We start from the raw sequence: 24,678 nt of genomic DNA on the forward strand, positions 1-24,678 counted from the left end.
AAGGGGGGTGTATGTGAAGGGTTCACCACAGTCAGAGTGGGAGCAGAACAGGCAGATTTACTGAAATGCTGGGCTAAGGGGCGGCTGCAGGCGAGACAGGAGAGATTTGCTGAGCCATATGATGGGATTAGTTCCCTGGCTGGGGAGCCCTGAGACCACCAGGCCACCCCTAGGCCACCAGGGAGGTCCTAAAAAGGGAAATAATGACATGACAATATAGCAAAGTATCACTTTTATAATATAACCTGTTGTACTACAAGATTTAGAGAATAAAAAGATTTAGAGAAATACTGCAAGCTTATACTGTTTTATGCTTACATTTACAAAGTAAATGTGATTTAAAATTTTATGTAACATGGGCCTCCCTGGTGGCGCAGCGGTTGAGCGCTGGGTTGCAAAGCTGCCTGCAGCCTCTGCAGCGCTGGTTCGATCCCCGACTGCCGGCGAGGGTCCCACATGGTGCGCAAACCACTCCTGCCGCGCCCACTGCTCCCCTCAGCAGTGTACTTCGTCAGTCTGCCTGTTCTGCTCCCTGCTCTGGCTCGGTGAATTCCCTCACCGTCTCCGGCTTCTGACTGTACCCAGTGCTTGTATAAATAAATAAATAAATAAATCTTTTAAAAAGAAATTTTACGTAACAAAGGGAGATCCTCATTGCCCTAAGGTAAAACAAGGAATTCTAAGAATTATATTAAGAAAATTATTTCTTTAGACTCATCCATCTCACCTTAATCAGGTGAATTACACAACCAGGTTAACTTTAATAAAGGGGCAGAGGACTGAAACAGGAAATTGATAAGTGGAAAAATAAGTTTTAAATTTAATTTAGTGAACTGAAATTTATTTTTTATAAAATAAATTACAACTGAGCTATAAAGGCATTCAATTTGCTTGGCATGCAGATATTTACCACAAAGGAAAAACCATTTTGAAAATCTGTTATTGCACGTAATCAACACAATTATAAACCTGATGTTAAATAATTTTTGTAAAGCTAGATTTCAGTTTACTTTTGTCTTCACAAGAGGAGTTATGGCTTTAAAACACAGCAACACTCAACAGTTCTAACCTTTTTTTTTATTTCCTAGGCCATCCCCTCCTTTCTTCAAGCAACTATATTATTAATTGATTTTACTATACAAATCTAGTATATGTAGTATAGTCATATTTCATGTTCAATTTTTTTGTATCCACAACTATCAAAGTTAACTTCTGTATGTGGTTATCTTTATTCTTTGAATGCTTAATTATAAGTTCATGGAGTGAGAGACAAGGTATATCATACCATATTCTTCACTGCATTTCCCAGAGACTGGAACGCAAGAGTCACTCAATTTTCTAAATGAGTGGATGAATGCCCAGCACAGTCCCAAGCAAAATGGGTGCTCAAATCTTGCAAATGGGAGAAACACACATGAACAACTTCCCTCAAACTGTTTGAGGAAATAGAAAGTTGGTTTATAGTGGCAGAGAATATATTAAGATTTAATTATAGAACTTATTTTGGGTAAGACTGAAAAACAACACCAGAGAAAAAGGAGTTTCTTTCTTTGAGCACTTGGGCAGCACCCACTTACATGGAAATATTCTGCTATAATTAAAAGCTATTGATATTTTATTAACATCTTTATTATTTTGTTATTTATTGCTATTTTATTGTATCTTTACTGAAGATTAAGATTGTTTCCTAGGCTTTTTTTTTTTTTTAAAGATTTATTTATTTATGCATACAGGAGCTGGGGTACAGGCCAGAGATGAGGCGGGGGGTGGGGGGGCGTGAGAGGATTCACCAGAGACAGACTGGGGAGCAGAACAGGCAGATCTACTGAAATACACTGTTGAGGGGAGCAGTGGGCGAGGAGAGGTCTGCTTCACCATGTGGCCAGCCAGAGATGGAACTCATGCTGCCTCTGCTTCATAGTGAGATGCTTAACCACTTGTGCCATCAGGGAGGCCCTCCTAGGCCTTTAACCATCTGAACTATTAACTCATTTCAAAACTTTCTTAATTCATTAGCTTTCTTATTTCAACCAGTCCAAGTGTGCCTGTAATATTTCTGTGCTTCCCTATCTCCAAGCATATGTAGGATTCACTTAAACGTTGTCTTTGTGACTATGTGTCTCAATCCAGTGACAAATACAGGTCTAACTTCAATTTTTGGCATAATGCACAGCCCATGGAAGTGCCCAATAAATTTCTGTTGAACAACAGATAGTCAGAATTACACACAGTAGGGCCATATTCAATACTTGCATTAAAAAATTTGGACAGGGGGCCTCCCCGGTGGCGCAGCGGTTGAGCGCTGGGTTGCGAAGCTGCCCGCAGCCTCTGCGACGCCGGTACAATCCCCGGCTGCTCCCCGGCCACTGGAGGAGGGTCCCACATGGCGCGCAGACCTCTCCTGCTGCCCGCTGCTCCCCTCAGCAGTGTACTTCGGTCCTTCTGCCTGCTCTGCTCCCTACTCTGGTGAATTCTCTCGCCCTCCCGCGCTTCTGACTGTACCCAGTGCATGTATGAACAAAACAAACAAACAAATAAAAAAAAAAAAATTTGGACGGGGTCCTTCCTGGTGGCGCAAGGGGTTAATTGCCGAACTATAAAGCAATCTGCAGCCTCCGCAGCACAAGCTCAATTCCAGCCCTGCCAGGGAGCAGCCCACATGGTGCACAGCAGACCTCTCCTGTCTCACCTGCTGCTCCCCTCAGCAGTGTATTTCAGTCAGTCTGCCTGTTATGTTCCCCGCTCTGTCTCTGGTGAATCCTGTCACCCCCGCATCTCTGGCCTGTACCCCAGCTCTTGTATGCATAAATAATCTTTTAAAAACAATTTGGACAGGGCCTCCCTGGTGGCGCAGGGGTTAAAGTCTTAGTGCTATCAAGCTACTGCCAGCCTCTGTGGCATGAGTTCCATTCCTGGCCAGGGAGCTGACCCACATGGCAAAGCAGACCTCTTCTGTTTTGCCCACTGCTCCCTTCAGCAATGTGTTTCAGTAGATCCACCTGTTCTGCCCCCAATTCTGTCTCTGGTCAATCCTCTCACATACACACCCTCACCCCTGCACCTCTGGCCTACATCCCAGTTCTTGTATGCATAAATAAAAAATAAACCTTCTTTTTAAAGATTCATTTTATTAAAAAAAATAATTACACACAGAAAATCTAAGTAACTAAAAAAAGATAACACCACCTCTCATCGATAGCAAGACACTTTTTCTTAATATACATGAAATCAAACTAGATATTATAATCAATGGCCTTATGTTAACTGGAAGTATATTTTCTTTTTTAGTAGTACATACAATAATGGTACATCTTTCAATTGATGGATGGCATCTTCAATTCAAAGAAGGTACTTGGAAAGACAATTAATTATATTCTCTGATACTGCTACCACTGGATCAGATAGCCAACAAAACACAAGTTGAGAATTTTTTCAATTGGAGCCAAAGCAGAAAATGACTGAATAAATAACAAAGTTGGGATAGGAAAATCACAACTATTCTAGAAGACTGCCTCTGTATGAAGTAGAGGGACAAAAATGTTAGGGAAATACAGTGTTATCAAAGCAAAAGGGACAAAAAGCTATTTCTTGCTAATAACTCTTGGAGCTAATGAGCAATAGTAGCTAAATTTTCAGGGCAGATTAGATTTCAGAGTATCTGTTAAGATCTAAAATTCTCCTTTCTGTTGCTGAGGCAGTGGTCAATGCTCTTTAACACTTTTATGTTCAAAATGAGGACAACACATAGCCAGGTACATATAAAGAGTCTGTGTGCTAATAAGACAGATGGTAGACAATCTATGCCAAAAGATTCTACCATTCACTAATCTCCAAAGAAAAGACTGAACTGTTAGGAAAAAAAGTCCCTTCACCTTGGACAACCAGGATCTTCAAACTCAGATGATTCTACCTCAGCCTATCTACAACTACATAGCAAACGAAACATGTGTGAACTTTGTCAAGGGTCACTGCCATACTCTTCTGTAACCCTAGTCACTATGTGTTATAGTTCCATATTGAGAAACGGGGAGGGTGATGGAATAGTATCATCATCTTAGTATATATATGCTACTTAGAATGGGAGGATAACGGGAACCTCAAAGAAGTAAAAATGACATCCCATTTCCATTACATCCTGTAAAAACTATGCTCCCATCCCCCCAAAAGCCCACATGTAATATTTTCAGTAAGCAACATATGGTTGTTTTGGAATTCTGGTGTTCTAAAATACAAACTGTAAATCCTTGAAACTTAAAAGTAATGGTTCTCATGAACTTCATTCTTCACTCTATCAGTTTCTCTTTTACAAGTTCCCCAACACTAACTTAGAGAGTTCAAAATGATTATTCTGCCCAGTCAAATCAGTCTTACTATAGAATGACAGTCTCTACGATGTAAGCTAGGTAAGGTACACCAATAGCAAAGCAATCTGTTAAAATTTACTGTCTGAGATGATTGGCTACCTATTTGCAAAGCTGTCTCATGAGGAAGTAAAGCACAAAAAATACAATTCAAGTTTTTCTTAAAAAGTCAGAACCCAGTCTCAAGTTGGAGATTCTATTTTATAAAAATGACACAAAACATTAGCTGATGGAAGACAATTTTTCTGTTTCCTGGAACAGTTCAACCTCCAAAACTGGAGACCAGACAGTATTAACAAAAGTGTGGAAAAGTGTGAAAAGGTACATCTAAAGAAATGTCTTTTCAAAATTATATTTTATGGGGCCTCCCCAGTGGCACAGCGGTTGAGCGCTGAGTTGCGAAGCTGCCCGCAGCCTCTGCAGCGCCGGTTCGATCCCCAGCTGCTCCCCGGCCACCGGAGGAGGGTCCCGCATGGCGCCCAGACCTCTCCTGCGGCCCACTGCTCCCCTCAGCAGTGTACTTCGGCCCTTCTGCCTGCTCTGCTCCCCGCTCTGGCTCTGGTGAATTCTCTCACCCTCCCGCGCTTCTAACTGTATCCAGTGCTTGTATAAATAAATAAATAAATCTAAAAAAAATTATATTTTATGTAAACTTAGAGATAGGAGCTCATTGTTCACAATGAAATCACTTGTGATGCCATCTAATCAAGTATCTTCTACACAATAACAGAAATATTTGCTACTGTCTTGGGGGAAGACATTACAGAACTACGACAATAAGAAAAATTAATAGTTTGGTTTTTATGATGAAAGCCACACTCTAAAGGGATTTCCATTTAAATGCAATAAGGGGGCCTCCCCAGTGGCGCAGCGGTTGAGCGCTGGGTTGCGAACCTGCCCGCGGCCTCTACGGCGCTGGTTCGATCCCCGGCTGCTCCCCGGCCACCAGAGGAGGGTCCCACATGGCGCGCAGACCTCTCCTGCCGCCCGCTGCTCCCCTCAGCAGTGCACTCCGGTCCTTCTGACTGCTCTGCTCCCCGCTCTGGCTCTGGTGAATTCTCTCACCCTCCCGTGCTTCTGGCTGTACCCAGTGCATGTGTAAACAAAACAAACAAACAAATAAATAAATAAATAAACATGCCTCTGTAAAATAAAAAAAAAAAAATGCAATAAGGGTTAAGGGAGGGTCATACAGAAAATTCAAATTCATATTTATGCTGAGGAAAAGCCTGGTACCAAGGTGTATTTTATTACCTATTTTAAAAACATTTTACACTTCTTGATATTAAGAAGAAAGCAGAGGGGCCTCCCCGGTGGCGCAGCGGTTGAGCGCTGGGTTGCGAAGCTGCCCGCAGCCTCTGCAGGACCTGTTCGATCCCCGGCCACCGGGCAAGGGTCCCACATGGCGTGCAGACCTCTCCTGCCACCGGCTGCTCCCCTCAGCAGTGTATTTCGGTCTGCCTGTTCTGCTCCCCACTCTGTCTCTGGAGAATTCTCTCACCCCCTGCACCTCTGGCCTGTACCCTAGGTCTTGTATGCATAAATAAATCTTTGAGGGAAAAAAAGACAATTACTACAATTGCCCCTATAGTAACCTCCAAAGATGACCACCAACAATTTCTTCCCCTATCTGCTGTAAGAATATGCAAGCTTATTGTCAAGAATTAATCTATTTTCCTTCCCCTTGAATCCAGGCTGGCCTTATATCTTATTTAATTAAGAACAAACAAACAAACAAACCTAGCAAATGACACTATCAGTTACATGTGTAAGGTTTAAGAGGTTTGACAGTTTTCCTTCTTATGCTCTCTCAGAGCTCTAAGAGATCCAGGGTATTTCAGTAAATCCTCCTGTTGTGCTCCCCACTCCCTGTCTGGTGAATCCTCTCACCAACACACCTCTCCATGGGGGAAAAAAAAGTGATATATATACTCAATGATTTGAATACAACTCCAGCTAAAAGATAAAATTATGCCTTTTGTTACAATATGGATGTAACTTGAGATGCTTATGTTAAGTGAAATAAGTCAAGACAGTGAAAGATATTAATAGTTTGACTAATCTAAAGAAAACTGACAAAATATAACAAAAATACTCTTATTTAGAATCTGAAAAATATGGTGGTATAAGAGGGGAGGAAGAAGATAGAGTAGGTTACATGATAGCATAATGTCATGAGTGTTTTGGTGGTAGATGAGTGAATCATGTCCACTTCTTGAGATGGAAAGGTGTACTCCTAAATTATATGTATAGTTATGTAAAAGAATGGTATATCAATAAAAACTGACATTCAAAAGACAACCATTTTATTTATTTTTAAAGATTTATTTATTTATGCATACAAGAATTGGGATACAGGCCAGAGGTGTGGAGGGTGAGAGGATTCACCAGAGACAGAGAGGGGAACAGAACAGACAGACTGACTGAAACAAACTGCTGAAGGGAGCAGCAGGCAAGTCAGGAGAGGTCTGCTGTGCCATGTGGGTAGCTCCCTGGCCACGGATCGAACTTGTGCTGCAGAGGCTGTGGATTTCTTCACAGTGCGGTGCTTAACCCCTTGCACCACCAGGGAGACCCAGGAATTTTTTTTTTTCTTTTTACACTGCTGAGGGGAGCAGTTGAGCGTGGCAGGAGAGGTCTGCGTGCCCTCTCCTGGCAGCCGGGAATCGAACTGACACTGTAGAGGCTGTGGGCAGCTTCACAACTCAGTGGCTCAACCACCACGGTTGAGCCCAGCCTGGTAATTTCTTACAGAATGCCTAGTGTTTGAAAATTTCATCATAGTTTATCAGATGGTCATTTTAGGCATTTTTCTATAGTGTTAAATTCCTAACAAGACATTTAAAAAAATTAACTAGAAATTCTCCTATAGTTGGGAGTCTGAAAATGTTGAAAGACAATGTGGCAATACTTCACAAAAATCTATAATCAAACAATTCTTCTGACTACAAAGGGAAACTCACCTATGTGTACCAAAAGACGTTTATGGGGGTGTTGATGTAGGGATATGTAGAAACAAATACCTGGAAACAAATATATTCATAGGGAAACAAAGTTTAAAGTGACTTCTAGATCACTTCTGACTCTATAGACTTCTCCAGTGAATACCCTTCCCACTCAAGCAATAGGTTAGAGGGTTACTCTAAATAAGAAGGTTAAGTGAACATTTACATCTATACTTTGTTCCTGAAGGTCCTGGAAGCCTAGTCTGTACTCCAGGGAGATTAAAAGGTCCTTCTTAGGAAAACCTGACTAGCATACAACAAAGAACTATACAATTTACTGACATGAGTGGCTACTCCAGAGAAACAGCTCAGTCAGCAAAACTTAAATTAAATTCCACAGTTGCCAAACCTCACCTCCAAATATTCATACCATTCAATCAGCATTTTAGTGCTCTACTCTTAAATAAGTACATACAACCGACAATGAAGTAATCAGTCATCTAATGATTCATCTTCAACATGAAAAATAAAGAACAGAACTATGTGGAGAAAAAAAGGAGCAGCAGAAATAAATGACGCAGGGACAGAAAAAGTAAGAAAAAAAAAAACCTATCATGGAACAGGCTTAAAGGTAAGAGAAGTTAATTTTTCTATGGGAAAAAAGTAATATTCTTAAAACAAACATTCTGAAAATGAGTCTTTCATAAGTAGATGAAAAACAGAAAATGAGTAGCCCTGACACTCCCCAATCTGATCTGCAGATTCAATGCAACTCCACCAAAATTCCACCTGCTTTTTTCACGTAAATGACAAGTTGATCCTAAAATTCATGTAGAGGGGCCTCCCCGGTGGCGCAGCAGTTGAGCGCTGGGTTGCGAAGCTGCCCGCAGCCTCTGCAGTGCCGGTTCGATCCCCGGCTGCTCCCCGGCCACCGGAGGAGGGTCCCACATGGCGCGCAGACCTCTCCTGCCGCCCGCTGCTCCCCTCAGCAGTGTACTTCGGTCCTTCTGCCTGCTCTGCTCCCCGCTCTGGCTCTGGTGAATTCTCTCACCCTCCCGTGCTTCTGACTGTACCCAGTGCTTGTATAAATCAATCAATCAATCTTGTATAAATAAATAAATAAATAATCTTAAAAAAAAAAAAAAATAAAATTCATGTAGAAATGCATAGGACCCACAGAGCCAAAACAAGCTGAAGAACAAAGTTGAAAGACTCACACTTTTCCGATTTCAAAACTTAATACAGAGCCACCATTTCTAAGACAATATGGTACTGGCACAAATAGGCAGAAAACAGGGGCCTCCGTGGTAGCACAAGGGATTGAGCACTGCTCTATGAAGTGATCTGAGGTCGCTGCAGCATGAGTTCGATCCCTGGGATCCCCAGCCCACCAGGCAGCAACCCAGAGCAGAGAAATAGACCCCTACATCTATGGCCAACAGGGTTTTGACAAAGGTGTCAAAACAATTCAGTGGACAAAAGAATAGTCCCTTCAACAAATGGTGCTAGGGCAACTAGTCACATGCAAAAAATAAACCTGGACCCCTACCTCACACCAGACATAAAAATTAACTATCTCACATTCATCAGAATGCTACAACTAGAACAAAAACAAAAAACTGAAAAAGACAAGTTTTGGTAAGGCTGTGGAGAAAGCAGACACCTTGTGCACTGTTAGAATTAAAAAGCAATTTCACTTCTAGATATATACCCAAAATAGTTGAAAACAGGGTCTCTAAATGTATCTGTACTCATGACAACTGCAGCATTATTTACAACAGCTAAATGCAGGAAACAACCTGTGTCCATCAACAGATGAATGGATGGGCAAAATGTGATCTATACATATATTTAGTTTTTTTTTAAAAAAAAAGATTTATTTAGGCATACAAGAGTTGGGGTATAGGCCAGAGGTGTGGGGGGTGGGGGAGTGAGAGGATTCACCAGAGACAGAGTGGGGAGAAGAACAGGCAGATTGACTGAAGTACACTGCTGAGGGGAGCAGCGGGCAAGACAGGAGAGGTCTACAGCACTTTTGGTTTTGAAAGAGGCAAAGAGTTCTTGAGATTGATGGTCATGGTTGCACAGTACAACTTAGTAACATATATATTTTTAAATGGTTAAGAAGGTAAATTTTAAATCATATGTATTTCACAATAAAAATTTGAGGAAAAGGCCTCCCTGGTAGCACAGGTGTTAAAGACACAGTGCAATCAAGCTATTGCCAGCCACTGCAGTTTGATGAATTCGATAACCAGTCAGCCAGGGAGCTAACCCTCATGGCACAGCAGATCTCCCCTGCCATGCCCGCTGCTCCCCTCAGCAGTGTGTTTCAGTAGATCTGCCCGTTCTGCTCCCCATTCTGCCTCTGGTGAATCCTCTCACTCCCCTGCACCTTGGCTTACACCCCAATTCTTGTATGCATAAATCAATCTTTAAAAAAAACTGAGGAAAAAAATAGATGAAAGGCATAAATATAAATTAAAACTATAAAACTCTTAGAAGCAAACATGTCAATCTTCATATCCTCGGATTAAGCAATGGTTTCTTAGCTATGATACCCAGAACACTAATGACTAAAGACAAAGCAAACTGGACTTTATCAAAGTTAAAAATTTCTGTGTGTCCATGCAGAAAGTAAAAAGGCAACCCACAAAATAGGAGGAATATTTTGCAAATCACATATCCGATTATTTAATACCCAGAATATATAAAGAACACTCATAGCAATAAAAAGACAACTAAATTTTTTATATTTATTTATTTATATGTACAAGAATTGGGGTACAGGCCAGAGTTGTGAGAGTTGAGAGGATTCACCAGAGACAGAGTGGGGAACAGAAGAGGCGGACTGACTGAAATACACTGCTATGGAGAGCAGTGGGTGAGTCAGGAGAGGTCTACTGCGCCATGTGGGTAGCTCCCTGGCCAGGGGATTGAACTCGTGCTGCAGTGGCTGCAGCTAGCATCATAGGTTGCGTCTTAACTCCTTGTGCCACCGGGGAGGCCCAAAATTATGGTCTTTCTCAACAAGAATAAGTTAGATATAAAATGTCATAGTTCCTAAATGAGGAAAGTGCTATGTGGTAACATCAATGGGTTTAAGTTCATTTGTTTAAGTGATGTCTACATTACTAATATTTAAAATTGTTTTTATCTGAATGTTTATGTAAAATAAGTCCTTTATTTTTCTCTTTTTCTTATTTATTTTTTAAAGATTTATTGATTTATGTATGCATACAAGAGCTGGGGTACAGGCCAGAGATAAGGGGGGTGAGAGGATTCACCAGAGACAGAGTGGGGAACAGAACACGCAGACTGACTGAAATACATTGCTGAGGGGAGCAGCAGGTGAGACAGAAGAGATCTGCCTCGCCATGTGGGTTGCTCCCTGGTGGGCTGGGGATCGAACTTGTGCTGCAGAGGCCTCAGATTGCTTCATAGTGTGGTGCTTAACCCCTTATGCCACCAGGGAGGCACCTCTTTTCCTTTTTAGAGGTGAGTACATCCATGGGGGAGATAGATATGACCCAATACATGATATCCAAGTCAAGGAAGAGTTAAGAATGGCATCGCCAAGAGAAGGGAGAGCAAAAAGAGTATCTATGAGGTGGGCCACAGCAATGGTAGGCTGATTATCTACAACACTGAAAGTAAGAAATATCAGATAAAGGGCCTCCCTGGTGGCCTAGTGGTTAAGTCTCAGCACTATCAAAACTAAGGCCTAAACTCCACCCCAGCCAGGGAGCTAACCCACATGGCACACAGACCTCTCATGTCTCATCTGCTGCACCCCTTAGCAGTATATACCAGTAAATCTGCTTGTTCTGCTCCCCACTCTGTCTCTGGTGAATCCTCTCACCCCCACCCACCCACGGCCTATACCCCAGTTCTTCTATGCAAAATAAATAAACATGAGGTAAAGCCTACTCTATTGGACCAGAATTAGAAGCACCAGTATAAGCTCGTAATTTTTAACATAGTAAACATACATGGAAATGTGTTTATATATGTGTTCCCTACCCACTGATTACACTACGAAAGCATCTAGTTCTCAGTTTCTAGATACCATTCTCCATTAAAAAGAATAAAGGAGGGGCCTCTCCAGTGGCGCAGTGGTTGAGCGCTGGGTTGTGAAGCTGCCCGCAGCCTCTGCAGCGACGGTTCGATCCCCGGCTGCTCCCCGGCCACCGGAGGAGGGTCCCACATGGTGCGCAGACCTCACCTGCCGCCCGCTGCTCCCCTCAGCAGTGTACTTCGGTCCTTCTGCCTGCTCTGCTCCCTGCTCTGGCGAATTCTCTCACCCTCCCGCGCTTCTGACTGTACCCAGTGCTTGTATAAATAAATAAATAAATAAATAAATAAATAAATAAATAAATAAATAAATAAAAAGAATAAAGGATCTTTAAAAAATTGATGATTTTAAGGCTAGAGCAGGGGACAATGGTAAAGTCAGAAACATACTGTGGTGTAACAAAGTATTCAAAGACTCATAAGGGGTAAAAAAACAAGACTGGGACAATTTGAGCATTAAAATAAATAAATATTATAACCTACCTGAATAAACAGGAAATTATTAGTACATACAAATACAAACTTAAAATAAGTGAAACAATGTGAGCCCCAAGTGTGGTAAGCAGACTTCAAGAAGACTCCCAATGCTCCTTGACTCCTAGTACTCACATCCTTGTATAGCTCTCTCTCCTACGTGATACAAGGGGTAGTCTGTGAGAACAACAGAATTTGGCAGATGTGATGCTACATCACTTCTGAGACTAGGTTATAAAAGATATTGTGGCTTTTATTGTTTATCTCTCATCAATGTGAGGGAAGGTAGCTGCTATGTCTTAAGTACACTCAGTCAATGAAAACCCACACAGGGAGGAAAAGAGTTCATCCCTTAGTCCAACAACTCAAAAGGAATTGAAATCTGCCAACAATCACAGACTAAGCTTGGGATGAGATGCTCTAGCATTCAGAGAACTAGAATTCTAGGCAACAGCTTGGCAGCAACCTCAAAAAAAGACTCGAGCTAGAACCACCTAGCTATAATCATTCTCAGATTCTTCATCTTCAGTAACTGATAATAAACGTTTTTGGCAGCCAAGTTTGGGAATACTAATGTACTGATAAATATAATACAAATATTTAGTATATAGAGAGTATATAGTCTCAAATCATCTCCCAACAAATTACTTTTTTTTAAAGAGTTATTTATGAATACAAGAGCTGGGGTACAGGCCAGAGATGCGGGGGGTGGGGGGGTGGGTGAGAGGATTTACCAGAGACAGAGCGGGGAACAGAACATGCAAACTGACTGAAATACACTGCTGAGGGGAACAGCAGGCGAGACATCAGAGGTCTCTTCGCCATGTGGGTTGCTCTCTGGCTGGCCGGGGATTGAACTCGCGCTGCAGAGGCTGCGGATTGCTTCATAGAGCGGTGCTTAACCCCTTGCACCACATGGGAGGCCCCAACAACAAATTACCTATTATAAAGGTAAAGAGAATAAATGTAGGACTTCCCTGGTGGCGCAAGGGGTTAAGCACAGCACTGTGAAGCTATCCGCAGTCTCTGCAGCACAAGTTCGATCCCTGAGTTCACCCTGTCTTGCCCGCTGCTTCCCTCAGCAGTATATTTCAGGCAATCTGCCTGTTCTGTTCCCCACTGTCTCAGGTGAATCCTCTCATCCCCCACACCTGTACTCAGCTCTTGTATACATAAATAAATAAATCTTTTTTTTTAAATCTAATCATAATCACAAGAAACGAACCTACGCTTTTACTTCTGTAAAGTGAATTTTGATTTAAAATTTTTTACCAGGGCCTCCCTGGTGGCACAAAGGGTTAAGACACAGCACTATGAAGCAATCCGCAGCCACTGCAGCAAGAGTTCGATCCCTTGCCTGGGAGCTGACTCACATGGCACAGCAGACCTCTCCTGTCTCCCCCGCTGCTCCCCTCAGCAGTGCATTTCAGTACATCTTCCTGCTCTGTTCCCCACTCTCTCTGGTAAATCCTCTCATCCCCACACCTCTGGCCTGTATCCCAGTTCTTGTATGCATAAATAAATCTTTAAAAAATAAATAAAAAATTTTACCTGATATAAACCCTTGAGAAGTTGGCCAACAAGTACTATCACTCCTTAGACCTCTACAGGTGATGCTCTACAGGTGATGGGGTGGAAGTGGTCAAAGTACAGCCACTTTCTATAAGATGTTAAAGATAACTGTTTTCACTTCCAGAACTACAAAAATATCACATATTAAATAACAGTATTTTGAAGTTTGCTTAAGAAAAAAAGTGGAATTCAGTGCCTTTTTCCATTTAGAAATATTACAAGACACTACTTTTACAACATCAGGTTTTGTGGGTTTTTTTTTTTTTTTTCTTCTTTTGGTTGGAGTGGCAATGAAATGAAATACTAAACAGATACTTAACAAAGACACCTAAGATTTCAAAATTCTACCAATCTCATAGGTCTGCACTGCTGGGCATTTCATACAGTGATAATACTTAAAACTACCTTTCAGATAGTCCATATTTTTCTAATCATACCCCACAGATTTATGGAGTATATGGCACTATCCCCACTATACAGACAAGGAAGCTGTGGGTAAAGAAAATCAGTGAAGTAACTTGTCTAAAACCACAGGGTTAGAACATGACGCAGTAGGCACATTGTTCCAAAATTCTCCCTATTCCATCACACCACTTGCTGGATGTTGCTGGCAATAAATGAGTGCCTACTATACATTAGATATGGAGAATAGAATGAATAATATAGGGACTTTGCCCAGGAGAGCTCTGTCTAGAGAAAGGAATATAATCATTCATGTCTACATACTAAGAAACAGTTCTGTAGTGGAACCTCATTGCCAGCATGCCTGGGGCATGCTTCACAGAGAAGCCACTTCTATTGGGTCTCCAAAAGAGAATAAAGAATTCAGGAGGAAGGGGTGAAGAAAGAAAACAGTTTTTCTGTAGGAACACTAAAGGAAAATGATTGTGAGAGGATCTATTACAACTATTTCAATCACAATAATATTTGTCATGAGTTACTGATATAAAGATGACTAAAATTTTTTGTCCTTCTCTTATCCACCTTTAATGTTTGGTTTTTTTGTGGTTTTTTTTTGGTGGGCCCCTCGCCGGTGGCCGGGGATTGAACTGGCGCTGCAGAGGCTGCGGGCAACCTCGCAACCCAGTGCTCAACCGCTGCGCCACCAGGGGAGGCCCCCAGCTTTAATGTTTTTAAGAAATAATTACATATATCTGCAGATCTAAAGTAATAATTTACCTAAAATAACTTGTACATCACAAATCAAATAATGTCAATTTGTATTTTGATATAAACAGCATTTAGCCAAGGACATTACTATATGTTCAACTCTACTGGTCTACCCTGCTTCTTGCTATAATTCAATATAGCAAGTGTTATTTAATTAAAGCTACTGTATATTAAATATTTTACTATACTAGTGTGTCCCCATGGACTAATAAGTATGTTTTAAACAAAAAGCAGTTATTTAATTCTTAAGCCCCCCAAAATCAATTTTCAAATAAGCATAACTTCTATTTTTCTTAGAAATTAGATGACCTATCCCTGAGACAGTAACAATGTTGTTGGTAGCCTAATTCCATGAATATTACAAAACAGGAGTTTGTGTTCTTTCCTGTTACAATGCACCTTCTTGAAACAAATTTTCACATTATACTGTAATGAAATCAATATACAGTAACATTTAATATAGCACCTAATGAGGAACCCCTTTATTATATAAGAAAAATACTATTCTTAAAGTGTTTATTGTATGACCGAATGACAATGGTGTTTCAGCTTAATATACTTGGTAGTAGAGGTGGAGGCAGGGTGAGAGGCAGAGTACAGAGCAGAACAGGCGATTTACTGAAATACACTGCTGAGGGGAGCAGCTGGTGAGACAGGGGAGGTCTGCTGGGCCATATATGGACTAGCTCCCTGCCTAGGGATTGAACTCAAGACCTCAGTGGTGACAGAGCTGAAACAACCCCCAGGCCACCAGGGATTCTTTCAAGAAGTTTGGCACTGAAATGTCAAAGATGGGAGGGCTAAAAAGAAAGAAAATTAACAGCAGTTGGGGAAGGGGTCAACTTTTTTTTTAGGATGGGAGAAATCTTGGATAGTTTGGATACTGGGGCAAATTAGTAGTGAAGAGACTGGAACTAGGAAAGCAGGGACAATTACTAGAGAACAAGGACCTGGCAGAAAAAAATGAATAGGATGGAAAGCATATGTTAGTTCGGCACAAAGGAGAAAAGCATATAGCTTCTCCAGAGGTAAGAGGGGAGAAGAATGATGACGCGTAAATCTGAAGCAGTTACTACTCTGGAGTCACCTACATGCATCTGAATCCTGGGCTTCCTACCATAACCATATAAACTTGTTTTCTTCTCCAACCTTGTTCTCTCATCTAATCTGGGAAGATCAGAATTATCACAGGGCTACTGAAAAAATTCAGAAATTCCTGCTATAGTATACGCTAAAGATGGTAGCTGTGGGGTTCTGTTTCTGTTTTCGAAAGGCTCAAAGAATTCATACTTAATATTTCAATTTTCTTAGTAGACTAGGTAACTGGGTCACCTACTGAGATTAAAACAATGTTTAAGGAGGGCCTCCCTGGCGGCACAAAGAGTTAACTCTCAGCACTACCAAGCTATTTTTTTTGAAAGATTTATTTATTTATGCATACAAGAACAGGGGTACAGGCCAGAGGTGGAAGGGGTGAGAGGATTCACCAGAGACAGAGTGAGGAACAGAACAGGCAGACTGACTGAAATGCACTACTGAAGGGAGCAGCAGGCGAGACAGGAGATCTTCTGCGCCATGTGGGTAGCTCCATGGGATCAAACTCGAGCTGCAGAGGCTGCGGATAGCTTCACAGAGCTGTGCTTAACCCCTTGCGCCACCAGGCAGGCCCAGCACCATCAAGCTATTTTTGCCAGCTACTGTAACATGAGTTCGATCCCCAGCCAGGGACCTAACCCACATGGTGCAGCAGACCACTCCTGTCTCGCCCTCTGCTTCCCTCAGAAGTGTATTTCAGTAAAACCCACCTGTTCTGCTCCCCACTTTGTCTTTGGTGAATCCGCTCACATCCACCACCACCACCCCACCACCCCCCACGCCAAGCCCCCGGCACCTCTGGCCTACATGCATAAATAAATGCATAAATAAATCTTGTATGCATAAATAAATCTTTAAAATAAAAACACAAAACAAAAATAGTTTTAAGGAGGTAGGAGAGTGATTCTTAATCTTTTGGAGATTAAAAAGCACATCTGGGCCTCCCCGGTGGCGCAGTGGTTGAGCGCTGGGTTGCAAAGCTGCCCGTAGCCTCTGCAGCTCAGGTTCGATCCCCGGCCGCCTGGCGAGGGTCCCACATGGCGCACAGACCTCTCCGGCCACCCACTGCTCCCCTCAGCCATGTACTTCGGTCCTTCTGCCTGCTCTGCTCCCTGCTCTGGCTCCGGTGAATTCTCTCACCCTCCTGCACTTCTGACTGTACCCAGTGCTTGTATAAATAAATCAATCTTAAAATAAAAAGCACACTTAACTCTGATGAATGATATGTGGAGAACAGACACCCAAAAGTTTTAAGGGACATCATAGACCCCAACAATAAAAAAAAGATGTTGGTAAAAGACCTCAGGTTCTAGAGCAGTTTATTTTTTATTTTTTAAAGATTTATTTATGTATTTATTTATACAAGCACTGGGTACAGTCAGAAGCGCAGGAAGGTGAGAGAATTCACCAGAGCCAGAGCGGGGAGCAGAGCAGGCAGAGGGACCGAAGTACACTGCTGAGGGGAGCAGCGGGCGGCAGGAGACGTCTGCGCGCCATGCAGGACCCTCCTCTGGTGGCCGGGGAACAGTTGGGGATCGAACCCGAGCTGCAGGCAGCTTCGCAATCCAGCGCTCAACCGCTGCACCACCAGGGAGGCCCTCTAGAGCAGTTTAAATACCCAACTGTTTGAACAAAAAGAAAAAACAATGTGTCCTCTGGATTTATATACCAAACAGATATGCAGCACATGGCTTGCCAGAAAAAGACACTGGACACAATCAAGAAATCCAGGCTCTTGATCCAGCCCTTGTAAGTCATATGGTCTTCTTAGACAATAGCTCTGAGATATTTATGATCCTATTACTTGAAGTCTCACTTGACTCTGAAGATAGAACAAATGGTACTTTATTTTCCAATTGCATAGTTTCATAGGATTTTGAAGGTTAGTCTGAAAATCTAACCACCAAAACTTCATTTCTACAGAAAAAACAAGTGTTCTCCTTGCATTTCTGGGATGAGGCTGCAGAGGTTCCTGGCAGCATCAGGCATGAGTCAGGTATTCCTATCCTCAGACTGGTTAGGGTATTTTAGCAGCCCTCTCTCTCTGGACTAAAATATCCAGAATTGGACTTTGTCAAACTTCCTCTTAGTCAGCAATTCAGTAATGCACACCGCCAAACTTTAAAGAAAACCTAGATTTATTACACTACCCTTCAATGATGGCTGTTTAAATTACATTTAATTAGCAACTTGGGAAAACTATAAAAAGTTTCTCAGTATGGGCCTCCCCAGTGGCACAGCCGTTGAGCGCTGGGCTGCAAAGCTGCCTGCAGCCTCTGCAGCGCTGGTTTCACCCCCAGCCCCCCCCCCCCCAGGGTCCCACATGGCGCACAGACCTCTCGCACAGACCTCTCCGGCCACGCCCGCTGCTCCCCTCAGCAGTGTACTTAGTCAGTCTGCCTGTTCTGCTCCTGGCTCTGGTGAATTCTCTCATCCTCCCGCGTTTCTGACTGTACCCAGTGCTTGTATAAATAAATAAATAAATCTTAAAAAAAAAAGTTTCTCAGTATGATGAATATTTGTAAAGTGAAGAATACTTTTCTAGTGAAAAAAAAAATCATCCTAGAGACATCTACATCAAGCAGCTTAATTTTTTGGAATAAGAAGATATGTCTGCTTTCCAAGATAAAACAAATTCAGTCATCTTCGGCCAACCATTTATTAAAGTTCCCAGTACTATTTGCTAATTTGTTTTATCATTTTGACAGGAATTCATTCAGTCATTACCTCAGTCATTACCTCTGATTATATAATGTGCATTATATACTTCTAATACAGTACAGTATTTTATAATAATGTTTTTGTATTTAGCACTGTTACAGTGCTAAATCTCCTTTCCTATCCTTACAAATATCCTTTGGTAATCTCCCAGTCTGAGACATTTTGAAAGCAGTCTGTAAAAAGATGACTCAGAACACAAACAGATCATAATAAAGAGGAAGATGTTAAGTTTGACTATGGTATCCATGTACCTAATCTACCAAATTGTTTTCCCTATGACCTCACATATAACCATAATTAGAAGGTTAAGAGAAACTAGTTAATCTTGTCCATCTACAGAATAAAGCAGTATTTTGAAGCTTCTAAAATATTTTAAAAAGACTGAAAATACAGTTTAAATGACTTAATCTTTATACAGCTGATTATTTACCAAATTAACTTCAATCTTGTCATTTTTATTTTTTCAATCTTGTAATCTTGTTATTTTTAACTCATATATTAAACTAGTGCCTCCCAAAAAATAAGGTGCGCTTTTAAAAAATTTGAATTGGCTACAAAAATTTGGGTTTAAGGGTTAGTTTAAAAAAAAAGGAGGGGGGAATCTGGCAACAATTGGGTTCACAGATCCTGACAACAGCAACATTTGGAGAGAGTTGAGCAGCAGCTGCCCTCTTTTGATAGAAAGTGCAATTTCTAGTTCCCCCCATTCTCTTTGCTCATTTTGGTTACCCACCTGGTCTTTTAAAGCCATTAGAGTCTGAAATCTTTATTTTACTGAGAATTTTATCTTGAGGAGTTTTAAAAGGAGTTAGTCACAAAAATCTCTATCACAAATAAAACAAATCAAGTGATGATCCTATATTAAAATTTTGCATATAAAATATTAATTATAATTAGCAGGATTATCAATTAAAATGTAGAAGGTATTATTACTATTCAAAGAAGCGTTTCTAGTATCCTAACTTTGTCTTAAACTCCTCAAAAGAAAATCAAGATGTTCAGTCTTTAACCATTCCCAAGAATAAAGACTTTCACCCTAAATTTCAACATTATGTACTGAAGTGCACCAAAAAGCTTCCTACATCTGAACAACAAAAGTAAAGAAGAAAAACAGGAAGTAACACACACAAAAAAGATCAGCTTAAAGAGACCACACAGTTCACAGAACACATGAAGCCCTTTCTTCACTCAGAGCCTATTGGATCTTATTTTAGACATAATTTTAATAAGCTCCGCGATCTTGTTTCCCAGCCCACAGCAGATGAGATGCAACCAACTGGAAAAGGGTTGGGGGTGGTGCTGCTAGAGGCAGACACTTGAAACATCAAAATCAAAGCTGAAGACCTACAAAGTCAGCAGAAAACCTCAAAACACTGCAGGCTGGGACCATTTGGTATAGACAGAAACAATTTCAGAGGGTCCCCATCACCACATACAACTACACTGGATGTTCACAATGGCCCTCTTTGGTACACTAATTAATAAAGCATCGGTCAAGAGATCTCAATGTGTTTGTGAAAATTAAGTCCATCAAACATATTTTCCAAAAAACAAACAAACAAACAAACAAAAAAAACAAGACGGCATTTAAAGGACTGTCAAATCCACAGAACACTATTTTACTCTGTCAAAGAAACTCAATTTAAAAAGATACATGTCAAAATTTGTTCTTAGCAAAATTCTATTAGGACCCAGCAATTCACATTAACCAAAGTTTAGAGAGCATTTAAGTAGAACTATTTTTTCAGAGAATTATAATTGGGAAGGTTTAAGAGCAGTAAGTATTTTGGGGATTCCACTGTAATACATTACTAGGGTTGAAGATAAATAGGAATGGTCTTAGCCACACCTAGTAAATCTGATTTCAACTTAAAATTGGTGTCCTAGAAAAAGTTGGGGGGAGGGGGAAATCCATTTTGTTTTCACAATCTTACTGACTACTACAACAAAAATAATTTTTAAGTCACATTCTGAAAAGAGCTCTAGGTTATAAACCAGAGGGGGAAAATTAACATGTAGTTTTAAAAGTTCAAACTGTCACTGTCTAAACCTGATTTTTCTTATTAAAATGTTTATGAAGGCATAATTTAGGGAAAATCTAGAAAATATGTAGTAATTTAAAAAACCCTACAACTAGGAGCTAGCATATTAGATCAAAATGTTTGAGTGCTGTTTCTCTCTCTGAAGAAATCTCTATAATGCACATATCAATTATAAGTGATTAAAGGCTACAGTTCTTGATCTGCAAACTATCACATATACTCATTCCTCTTCACGTTTGAAAATATTTAAGAACACATTCTCTTCTACAGGTACAATATCAAATTGATAACTTCTCAGTCTCTAAGGGAACCCAGTAACTCCAAAAATCCTTTAAATACACAAGTATTTTTACTTGATTATTTGCTTCTCAGGGTGCTCCTGCCCCTCAAAGGGTTCCTTAAGAGATCTTTGCTTAAGGTTGAAACAACTTCTAACAAATAATTTGCCTCATTTTAGTGTAAGATTTACACTAAAGTCTGCCCTTTATCAACTGTTAGAAATGTAGTTGGTAAGGATCTAACCCAGTTTACAGTAACCACTGTATTAAAGGTCTTTGATCAGGAAAGAAATGAGGACCAACTGCTGAGATGAGGTATTAAAATCGTCTAACAATCTGCATTGCCACTGAGTTTAAGGAAAGGTAAAAACTGGTTCTCCTCGAATCTTCATTATCATTCATGATGCCTAATCTCAGGATCTACTTCTTACTAAGAGACTAAGAGTTGAATACAGTCCAGTAGCCAAGTGAAACATATAACAAAAATAACTGGCACTAGTGGTGCTTTCCCTACTTCTAAGATAGTGAGAGACACTAAGAGTTTGAAATGGGGGGGGGGCTAAAATTTAAGCAAAGTTCACACTGTAATGAAGTATCAGGAAATCCTCCTTATATATAAGAAAATGAATAATCTCTCATCTAAAAAGGGCAAGGAAATACCTTCTAATGGAAAAAATTAGCAAATCATTTCTCAATTCAGAAGCTTTCCGAACATATCGAATGTAAGCATAAAAATCCACCATGTGAAGATACTGTAAAAGAAAACTTTGTGTAATTTCTCCAGTGGTTTTCAATGTTCTAGTTTCTTCCTCTAACCTTGCAATTTACCAGCTTTTCTAATAGGTCCATTCCCGCAAAACCGAAGACTTAGTATTTGGCAATCTTAAGGAATAAAAACGCTGTTCCTACTTCCCCTCCTCCCTCAATAGTCATGTTTTTTTCCTTCTGAACTTCCTACTCTAACAGTTTTTGGACAGTAGAGCAGAAAGAAGTGTGCGACCGCCCAGAGGTAAGTGAACTCAAGAAATACTTGTGGATCGGATAAAACAGCTTCCTTCCTCTGCCAGAGATATGCGCCCCAAGACCAGGCAGTTCGGTGGAGGTAGCAGGCAGGTGGGGGTGGGGGTCGGGAGGGAACAGAAATGGGGCAAGGAGCCCTTTCGACCTCTGTGGATCGGGCCGCCCAACGCCCCAGCCCCCACCCCCCGGCCTGGCCGGACAATGGCCCTCAAGCGCAGCCGTCCCAGGCCGGGAAGAGGCCCTGGGACTCCATACCACGAGGGGCCTAGAAAGACCGCCGAGGAGGAAGGCTGAGCGAGCGAGCGCACCTCGGGCCTAAGCGCGGGCTGCGCGCCGTGGCCTCTACCGGCGCCATCACTGGGAGTGGGGTGTGAAGGCCGCCCAGCTGGGCTTCGCCGGCTGCCGGGTCCGAGGAGGCCGTGAGCCCGGCCGACGCGACGGCGAGAAGTGCAGGCCGCAGCCCACCCAGCTGGCCCGCCCAGCGGCCCGTGCCCACAGTCGGCCCCTTACCTTGTGGATTCTCTTCAGAGCCATCGTGGGAGGCGGGTGGCGGCGGCCCCCGGGGCGGGGACGGGGACAGGGGAGGGACGGGGAAGGGGCGAGGGGGCGCTAGGCCGCCTCGGTGATCGCGGATAGACCGAAGAAGATGGGGAGTTCGGAGCGCGGGTCCGGCGGGACCGACTGAGGGCCGGGGCCCACTCGGCTCCTGAGCCTGCCGCAGCGGTCACCGCATCACCCGGCGGCGGCCCCTTTATGCGCTGCCGCCCGAGCCGCCGCCGCCGTAGCAGCCTCCACTTCTAAGCTCGCACCGCCTCCTCGGCCTCCGCGAATCCCTCCGCCGGGGAGCAAGAGCTCAGACCTCGGACTCGGCCGGCGCCTTTGGGTCGGACAGCCGGAGGGACCGCCTGCTGCAGGTGGACCGAGGGACGCGCGGGCGGGCGGGCGGCACCGCCGGGGTGGGGCCGCCGGAGCGCGGGGTGGGCCCAGGCCGAGGGGCAGGTCGGGAGGCGCGGGATTGGCGGGCCAGGGGAGGGAGGGGAGGGCCGGGCCGCTCCGGCGGCGGAGGGATACGGGCCGCCCCTGTGGTATCTTACGCGCCGTCGCCGTCGCCGCCACGGCCGCCGAGAGCATGACGCCGCGAAGCAGAAGGAGGAAATCTCGCGAGAGCCGTGACGCGGAACGCGGGTGCTCGCACGCCGCAACCCCTGCGGCCTTTGCCTGGCCCTTCCGAGCACGTTACTGAAGATCAATGAAAGTTGAAAGGTGAATGTTTTCCATATCACTTGATTGTCCCCTTCGCCTAGATAGGCCGGGCAGGAGCAGCTATTCCCCTTGCAACGTTCCTGAAGCAGGAAGGGATTTGTCCAAGGTCACCCAGCTCCACGGTGGCAAAGCTGAGACCGCCCTTAAGTTGCGGGTCAGGTCAGATCCCGTCTGGAAGCCGGCTCGCCACAGCCTGGCACCTGCCGGGATGTGGTTCCTGGAGCATGCCGCGGGCAGCCCCGACATAGCCTTGCAGACCAAGACCCCAGCTGGATGACAGCTTGGCAAGTTAGTTGTAGGAGAGGTGTTTAGACCTCCCTCCGCCTGGTGAGTTGTCACAGACAAGCACTCTCAATTACCTGAGAAAAAAACATGCACAGTGTGTGCCGCAGTATTTAAAATCAACTTTATGGTCCACATCACCATGAGGGGTAAGCCTAGAAAACCCATCCTGGAATTGTTTTTTAGAAGGTGGAGGCAGAACGTTAATTCATTGATCAACTTATCTGAGCGAAGCCCTACTCCAGACAGAACCAGGCTTGGGCTGGAGAGTGCTTCTCTGGCTGAGGACCCTTACCTGGGACAGCGAATGCTAAGGAATATATTCCTGGAAAGTGATGCCCAAATTCTCAAGTCCACTTTGGGGTTTTTTTTTATTATAAATGTTTCCTATAGCTGGAAGAGACCTCGAAGACGTTCATTCTAACTCCTGAATTTGGAAAGGAGACAAATGAAACTCCTAAAAGGAGGATCTTGCCAAAAGTCACACAAAGTTCCATAGCAACATTGGTTAACACCTCACCTATTGAGCAGAGAAGGTTGAAATAAAAGGACCAGCTGCCAGGGTGCCCATCAGTCAAAGGAGGGAAAAACTGCACTGGTCCAGGGTGCGTATGTTTGAGATTGGAAGTGAAGAGAAACTTTCCACAGTCTCAGATCTTCCTAAGAAATGTGATTGGGAGAGGTACAAAAATGCCCATTGGTCAGATTTGAAAAATTTTTTCCTTATGAACTTTTTTGGTATTAGAAAAACAGATTAGCAAAACAAGGATATAAAAGTCAACCATACTCTCATTCAATAATTAACCACGCTTAACATTTATGTCCTCTCAGTCTTTTTATATTATATTTAAATACATATTTTTCTTTGAGAAATGTAAGATCACACCATATAATATGGTAACCTACCTTTTTTAAAAATTGAAAATTGCACATATGTAAGGCATACAGCATGATGATTTGGTGTCATAAGCATAGTGAAATAGTTACCACAGTCAAGATAAGTAACATTCATCTTCTCACTTTGTTTTGTGTGTGGTTGGTGAGAGCATCTAAAATCTGGTGATTTTTTTCAAATATATAATAGATCACAAATTCTTCAGTATCAATAAACACTTCTATATTTGAGTACTCTCTATATAAATGTTTTATGTTTATTTAACTGGGCAAATATTTAATTTTTACTATTAAAAATATTGCTATACAAGGCCTCCCTGGTGGTACAAAGGGTGAAGTGTCATCACTATCAAGCTATCCGCAACTACTGCAGCATGAGTTCAATCCCCAGCCAGAGAAGTGACCCACATGGCACAGCAGACCTCTCCTGTCTCGCCTGCTGCTCCCCTCAGCAATGTATTTCAGTCAGTCCCCCTGTTCTGCTCCC

The 24,678-nt window shown here is 42.6% G+C and overlaps 1 protein-coding gene across 3 annotated transcripts in view; it reads right to left on the minus strand.

The window, feature by feature from the left end:
* UBE2D2 (ubiquitin conjugating enzyme E2 D2) overlaps nt 1–22,896 on the minus strand; it is a 52,331-nt gene extending 29,435 nt beyond the window's left edge. For 2 of the 3 annotated variants that reach the window (XM_037509175.2, XM_054694336.1), the window contains exon 1: nt 22,263–22,687. In XM_037509175.2, coding sequence (XP_037365072.1) covers nt 22,263–22,286 — 24 coding nt within the window. In that variant the 5' untranslated portion in view covers nt 22,287–22,687. Of the gene's footprint in view, nt 1–22,262 lie in introns of all 3 variants that reach the window. The other variant, XM_037509174.1, reaches the window with a different exon arrangement.
* Between the last annotated feature and the right edge of the window lie 1,782 nt (nt 22,897–24,678).

This window comes from Talpa occidentalis, unplaced genomic scaffold (genome assembly GCF_014898055.3).
Source record: "Talpa occidentalis isolate TD23 unplaced genomic scaffold, MPIMG_talOcc4v2.1 talOcc4.13, whole genome shotgun sequence".
NCBI classification, from domain to species: Eukaryota; Metazoa; Chordata; class Mammalia; order Eulipotyphla; family Talpidae; genus Talpa; species Talpa occidentalis.